The 7707-nt window shown below is 38.2% G+C and overlaps 1 protein-coding gene across 1 annotated transcript in view; it reads right to left on the reverse strand.

Annotated features, from left to right (window-relative positions):
• Bbs7 (Bardet-Biedl syndrome 7) overlaps nucleotides 1-7707 on the reverse strand; it is a 40331-nt gene that overhangs the window by 4074 nt on the left and 28550 nt on the right. Inside the window, exons 14-18 of the mRNA XM_055625878.1 lie at nucleotides 7207-7346; nucleotides 3133-3297; nucleotides 1093-1202; nucleotides 884-987; nucleotides 614-737 (exon numbers count right to left, since the gene is read on the reverse strand). Of these exons, the coding sequence (XP_055481853.1) occupies nucleotides 614-737; nucleotides 884-987; nucleotides 1093-1202; nucleotides 3133-3297; nucleotides 7207-7346 (643 nt within the window). The remainder of the gene's footprint in view (nucleotides 1-613; nucleotides 738-883; nucleotides 988-1092; nucleotides 1203-3132; nucleotides 3298-7206; nucleotides 7347-7707) is intronic.

Genomic DNA, 7707 nt, shown 5'->3' on the forward strand with positions numbered 1-7707 from the left:
TTAAACTGCAACCTTAGATATCACATAAATATCCCAATTAATTTTGCCTAAATAGATTAAATGCTGAATTTAATTTTTACAACGGCAACAGGACCTGAAAATCACCTGAGAAATTCAGTGTGGACTTCTAACTTGTGTGTGTCTATATACATTCGTTCACAGTATAATCCCATTTTCACACTTGCATTTTTTAAAAGATTTTTATATATTTACTTTGAATGTTCTATCTGTGTGTACACCTGCACGCCAGAAGACAGCAGTAGAAGGTAAAGATGGTTGTGAGCCACCATGTGGTTGCTGGGAACCGAACTCAGAACCTCTGGAAGAACAGTCAGAGCTCTTAACCACTGAGCCATCTCTCCAGCCCACTTACTTGCATTTTTAAAGTAAAACAAAACAAAACCTTAAGAGGTAAGGCTTTCTTGGCAAAATACAGAAATATTTTATACAGTAAGATGATTGTCACGGGCTCATGACTGGTGTGATCTCTGCCAAGCTTTGGCAAAAAAAAAGAGAGAGAGAGAGAGAAAGGACATCCAAACCAAACAACAATGACAACAACAACAACCACTAAAAAGAAGCACAGTATGTTATTCTACTCAGCCCCACTCACCGTAGAGTCTTTCCAGATGTGCAGGCTGCTTTTTGTATTCCTCTTGTAGGTGGTCTGCCTCTTCCAGAATACAGCGATATTCTGGAATCAGAAAGTTTGTATTTCCCTCATGGACCTGCAATTCCTTATTAAAAAAAAAAAAAAAAGAAGAAGAAGAAGAAGAAGAAGCAGCACCTTAACAGTCAACTTTTAATCTAGTATTATAAAGTATAACTTTAGCAACACCAGCGCTAACAGTAATGCTCATGACCCATTGATGCGCAGCCTCACCTTTAGGGCATCAATTAACTGCACTTTCTTAGCCAGAAGCAACTGATACTCCAGCTTCGGGTGGATTAGCTTTAAAGTGTGCTTGACTGACACTTCGTTTATCTCTAGAAGAAGTTGGTCAGGCACAGTTAGTTAAGGTGCTTTCATGAAAAACATTGCTTTTATAACTGTAGAAAATTGAAATGAATGAATGTTTTTCCTTTTCTTACCGTATGATATGTTGAGATTAATTTTTCTTTTTGTAGCTTCTTTAGAAAGCACATCTTTTAGGATAGATATTGTAGAAATGTTGTCCGATTTAAAAACTCCTTCTCCTTTTCTATAAAATCAATATAGTTTTAAAGAAAAATTGTAGGAATGAGTGGCCCCATAAATACGTAATTTTAGCTAGTGTTTAGTTTTCATTTGATTTTCCATGATCTGCGTGTATCATGAAGGCAAAGCAATGTATTCTGTGCTATTACAGATACACCTCTTAAGATAAGAATTTTTAAGTACTTCATTTACAACCTTTTCCTTTGTGGACATTAATATTGCCAATATCTAACCTCACATATAAAATGTACTTAGAATTGCTTATTTATACACACATGCACACTTAAGTATGTTTTTGTTTAATGTAGTCACATGAATGCTGAATGCTGAATGAAGTTACTGTATGCTTTATTCTTAAAATAGATCTGGTATCCAAACTGAGAAACATTCGTCATTTTTCAGGAATAGCATCTATTGCCACTACTTCTAGTCTCAGGACCCTTAGATTTCTTTAGGAATCCCTACTTCCCATGCTAGGAAAAATGAAGCACACTTGTAATCTCAGGAATTAGAACATCCCACCAAGAACAAGGCTATATTAATAAGGTTTAAGCTATATTTCAGATATTTGGGACACAATGCAAATTTCAAATCTATGAATCAAGAGAATTAATTATTTTTCAAAGACATAGAAAACAGTCTCTATAAACTCATAGCAGAAAACCTCCCTAAGTGAGACAAAGAAATGGCTACACAGATACAAAGGCAGTTAGAATGCCCAACAGACAAGGCCAGAAAGAACTTCTCCTTGTCATATCAGTTAAGCCACTAAATATTCAGAACAAAGAAAATTCACTGAAAGAGGCAAGAGACAAAGGCAGACTGATCGATAACTGAAGATTTCTCAAGGGAAACTTTAAAAAGCTAGAAAACTTAGAATTTTCCAGTTTTGAAAAAGAGTAAGTGCTAACCCAGACTATTATTTCCGGCAAAGCTATCAGTCAAAATTGAATGGGCAAGAATTTTTCCCATAATAAAAACAAGTCATGATCATTAAGTCAACTCACAGAAGATCCTTGAAGGATTTCTCCAAATGAAGAGAAAGATAAATACATACATACATGCGCCACAGGGAAGAAGAAACTACTTCTGAGTAATGATAGTTAAGGAGAAGAGGAAAACACCAAAAATACTACAAAATCAACAAAAGGACAGGGCAGGCAATAATACACACTTTTCAGTTATAAATCTAAATTTCTCTCAACTTCCCACTCACCAGTCACAGACTAGCAGAGGGGACTTAAGTTCAGGAACTGTCTACTGATTGTCTTTAAAGCCCACAAGCCACCATCAAAGGCAGAGGCCACCGTAGGGTTAAAGGAAGGTAAAACTTATCCTGAGCAAATGAGGCAATTGGCAAGCCGATGTCACAGTTCTGAAATCTGGCAAAATAGACTTTAAACCAAAACTAGTCAGAACACATCCGAAAACTAACTTCATATTGATTGAAGGAAGAATCCGTCAAGAGGACAACATACATGAGCTGAATGAACATGTGTGTACTCTATCTCAGCACACAAATCCTAATAGAAGGACAGTCACAGGTGGCCCCAACAGGAAAACCGGAGACTGCAATACCCCATTCCATTGACAGATCGTCAGGGCAGAAAAACAGACGCATCTTAAATGCCATTATAGATTTAATGACATAAATAGACATCTTAGAACATTCTCTCAAAAAACTTTACATGATTATATTTATAATTCGGACATTACTACAGATTTTATATAGACATATTATTGAAAAATGTTAATCTTTGCATACTCATTTTTCTAACAACACTTTTACACTCATTAAGTCTATTTGTTTAATAGCTTCTGTTGAACAATATAGATTTTCAGTTATAGTATTTTTAAATTATTTCTGTCTTCAAACAAGTTAAAACTTAGGTGTTGTATCTACATTTTGTTAATAAGTAATTAATTTGATTTACCTGTAGACACACTCGAGCTGTGTATCCAGAAAGGTGTTCTGAAAGTAAAATGTTGTGCATTCTCCTGCTGGAGGCTTTTCAGGAACTTCAGGCAGGCAGAACACCACCCAGGAGTGGACTTCAGCGAAGCTGAACTGGCCTATTAGAGTCAGCATGTTCATGGGTCTGCAATCAAGAGGCCAGCATTGGGTGTGCGTCCACAAAAATACTGCACACGCAGAGTAAGCAGAATCTCAAACACAGCTGAACACTTTATTTTATTAATTTTTAAGCTTTTATGCAGGGATTCTCTACAGAGAAAGCCCAGAAAGCCACTATATGCGCGCACATGCACTCGCATACACACACACACACACACACACACACATCAGGCTACCTCAAATGCATGTCAATCTTTTTACCTGAGTCTCCCAAGTGCTAGAATTACAGGCACGAGCTATCACTCTCAACTTTAAATAAATACTTATTTAAAAGTTTTATGAAATTAACCTCACAATCCAACAAATGACCATTTTAGTTTTATAAACAGAAACTTGGATGCTTGTCTATCCCTACACTTGCTTGTGCTATGTGTCGTATAGTTGGGTGATGTACATAGCTTCTCTGTTCATTGGAACATGTTTTGTAGATTAAATTGAGGATATTCAGCTAGATTTGCTTATTTGAAAACTCATCTGGCATCTGTATTACACAGACTATAAAATACACATGAGTCACCTCAACTGTAAAGCCTAGCACTGGGCTTAAGGGCGGGCAGGCAGTTTGAGTCCTTATTTTACTCTTTACTAGCTGTGGCCCAGTGACAAGTTAGGAAACAGTACCTTCTTCCTTTCATGGATTTAGTGAACAACTCCTATAAATTATTATAATAAGTCATACCTGGGGGCCACACCTGTAATTCCAGCTATTTGGAAGGCTACAACAGGAGGATTGTAAGTTTAAGACTAGCCCAGGCAACATACTAAGACCCTGTCTCAATACAAAAGATACAAAAAAGGCTCAGGAAACAGCTCAATAATAAAAAGATTGTCTGCCATACAGCAGGCCGTAGGTTTTAAACAAAACAGAAAAAAAATGGCCAAAAATGAATTCTCTTTAATGTTTCCCATAAATTTTCCTAAGAAAAATATCCTAAGAGAATTTCCCCTTATATCTTATTCCAATCATACAACCTTTTAACGTGCAAGCTGCATGAGGAAGACACAGGCTTTGGCATCTAAGCATAGCATGGGTACTTAGATCACAAAGTGGGTTACTTTTCCAGGCCTCTACTTCCCATTTGCAAAACAGAGACTAGGCCATCTAGATCCTGTCACAAAACAAGGAGGAGCTGATGGGGCCCCAACCCTCCCTGAGGATACACAAAAGGCTAACGTTTGATGAGTAAGGTGCCCGTGCCCTGTAGACAGCCCTCATGAACTTAACTGGGTCCCACACAGAGACATGAGAGTTGAAGGGGGACAGGAGGTGGAGCAACTGGCAAGAGGAGGAGAATTAACAGGCAAAGGAGAATAGGATTAAAACGCATTATGAATATGTATAAGAATTTCATAATAAACCCATTATGTAAAAATAGTATATGCTAATAAAATACTTTTAAAATAATAGAAAATATATAAAAGAACCCCACAAAACACTTGTCACAAAGTATTATATTACTGTTTGTCTCTTTTCTTTTCTTTTTTTTTTTTTACTTAATCCCACATTATATTGTCCCCCAAAATGATCTGCATTAAGGTGCTTACATTAGAAGTATCAGGAGCTATCATAGTTGACTGCCTACAACTATTACTTGAGGTACTGCAGAAGGGAATCTGACCTTGAGGGCAAGGCAATGCAGGGTCATCATAGTAAACCACTGTGCATCTAAATGTTAACCACTATTTGCTCACAGGTACTTAAGGAAACTTCCTATTCAGGTGACCTCACAATGGCAACAGACGACAAGAAAGTCTAATTCAACACAGCTTCCAAAATAAGACAAACTATCTTGTATTTATTAGAAATATTAAAGTCAGATCTAATTATTAACCATTTAAGTTAAGTTATTTTTTAACTTTTAAATATATATTAGGTATACAATGTAATACTATTCAGCTCTCAAGAAAAATGGAATTGTGAAATTTTGGGGTAAATTGATGGAGCCACAAACCAATCATCCTGGGTGAGGTACCCAGAACCAGAAAGACAAATATTATATGTTTTCTCTCATATGTGGATATTTGCTTTTATGCTTTTGATGTGTGTTTCTTTTAGAATACTCACAGAGGTTAGGTGGTTAGTAAGAAACCAGCGAGGGGGAGGGGAATTTCAAAGGAAGGGGAAATAAATACAGTGTTTTATAGGGATAAGGGGGGTCAGAACAGAAGGACAACATGGGGCGGGGGAGGGTGGGTGGACAGGAAACATGGAGAGGAATAACACTAAAGGCCTTTTAAAAAAGCCATATGGAACCTCCTACTGTAGAAGCTTCCTAACACACAACCACACACACACACACACACACACACCATACATGAGTTTAAATGGGGAAGTAATACTCTAATTGGACATAATAAAGCTACCAAATGAAATCTCCACTACCAGGAATGGCTTTCATCCTTTTGAGGTGTTGGCTTAATGGGATCCTATAGATCACACCCAAACATAACCAAGTATTGCCAATGCTTTTGGTTATCTTCCACAACTTGATGGTGAGATCCCATTGTTAAAGATATTACATGTTTATGTCACAAACAAGAAGAATTATAGCTGGCACTCAACTGGCAGCTTGGCCCCTAGTGGTTAGCACTTATAGTGCTGGAAGGTGTTAGATGCTCCTGGTAGAGAAAAGAAATAATCAGTCTCATCCAGCCACAAGCCCCATGTGAGCTATAATCATTACCTGCCTGCAACATACACCCTTTGGTGCAATAGTGGCACAGATATTATGGGAGTAGACAAGCACCTTTTTAAAAAAGGAATTATGGCCCACTCCATGAGGTGTAACCCATATCTGATACTATCAATGACGTTAGAACCTTGGTTAGAATGGTTCATGGGCCCTAGAGGAACCTGCTGTAATTATTCTGCTAAAGAAACATAGCAACAAAACATATTTATTCCCACAGACCAGTGCATTGCTCGCTCAGCCTTCATCAGAGAAGCTTCTTCTTGCAGTAGACGGTAACTAACACAAAAAACCCATTATTGGTTACTGTGAAGAGAAGAGACTTTGGAATGCTCAGTCCTAAACAGGATATCCATGTCACACGCATCTCCTTAAAGCTCGGGAATCTTTGTGGAGGAAGGAGCAGAAAGACTGAGAGCCAAAGGCGGTGATGGAGAACTTCAAGGAAGCAGCTTTTCCACGCACAACAGGATGCACATAGGCACACACAAAGATTGTGTCAGAATGCAGAAGATCTGTACAAGCTCAAGCCAGGCAAAACCCTGGCACAGAGGAGCGGAAGTAGGATGAAGTCCCACCCCCTAGGCAAGAAGCTCCTTAAAAATGATAGCTGCCGTGACAGAGAAAAATCAGTTTTCAGTGGAGTGACCTGGGCAGATCAGCCACACCAGGGTATGCCCATGCTAAGCCGAAGCCTGCCAAGACAAACTGCACTCCGTGTTCATTTGGCTTTTTGTTGTTTTCCTAAGAGAAAGTGAGTATGTAAAGTTGGGTGGATAGGGAGGTGGGGGAGGAGGAAAATGACCAAAATAGATTGTGTAAAATTCTCAAAGAATAACTAAGACATCATCTAAGGAGGAAAAACGAAAACAATAAATTTTGTAAAAAGTCTTCCCATAAATAAGTTAATAACAGCAGGCACCAGTTGGTGAGACTGCTCAGCAGGTGGAAGCACTTTCTGCCAACCCTGCCAGCCTGAGTTTAAGACTCACCCAATAGAGAGAGTACCAACTGCCTAAAGCTGTCACCAGAGCTCCACACTTGTGCCATGGCACCTGCGTACCCACATACAGCATGTAGACACACACATAGAGTTAATAACATGTGATAAAGGATAAAAATAAAGCAGGCTTGTCTCAATGACATAATCTCCTAAGAACACACCATTCTGTCCCATGCCCTACCTGTCGTGGTCGATGAAGTGAGTTCTTTGGTGGAGAGACAGAGGTTTGATGTGGTACTGGCGGACCTGACAAGTTTTTGGTTGAATTCTTGGAGTCACATATGCCTGAAGTGTGCCATACTGGCCTTCAATTGAGCGAATCTCATAACATAGAAGAAAAAAGTAAAAGTCAGCAGAATAAATATATTTTCAAATGCTTACTTAGGTATCAAATACTTATTTCCGGTCTTTAGTAGAATATCCTGAAGGGTACAAAACATCTATCAAATACTTTTCTATTATGAGAAAATAGGAAAAATTTAAATAATTTTGGCAGTCTTTAACAAAATTAATCATCCTCCAAGTTATTGCCATCATATATTTTCAGTCGATTTGTCCCATATTCATCATTCATTCTAAGACAAGATATTCATCCTGAAATAGTGCCCCATGTATCCAAAAGATGAGTGCATGATACACACACACACACACACACACACACACACACACACACACACACACA

This window comes from Psammomys obesus, unplaced genomic scaffold (assembly GCF_907164565.1).
Source record: "Psammomys obesus unplaced genomic scaffold, mPsaObe1.curated_primary_1811, whole genome shotgun sequence".
Lineage (NCBI taxonomy): Eukaryota > Metazoa > Chordata > Mammalia > Rodentia > Muridae > Psammomys > Psammomys obesus.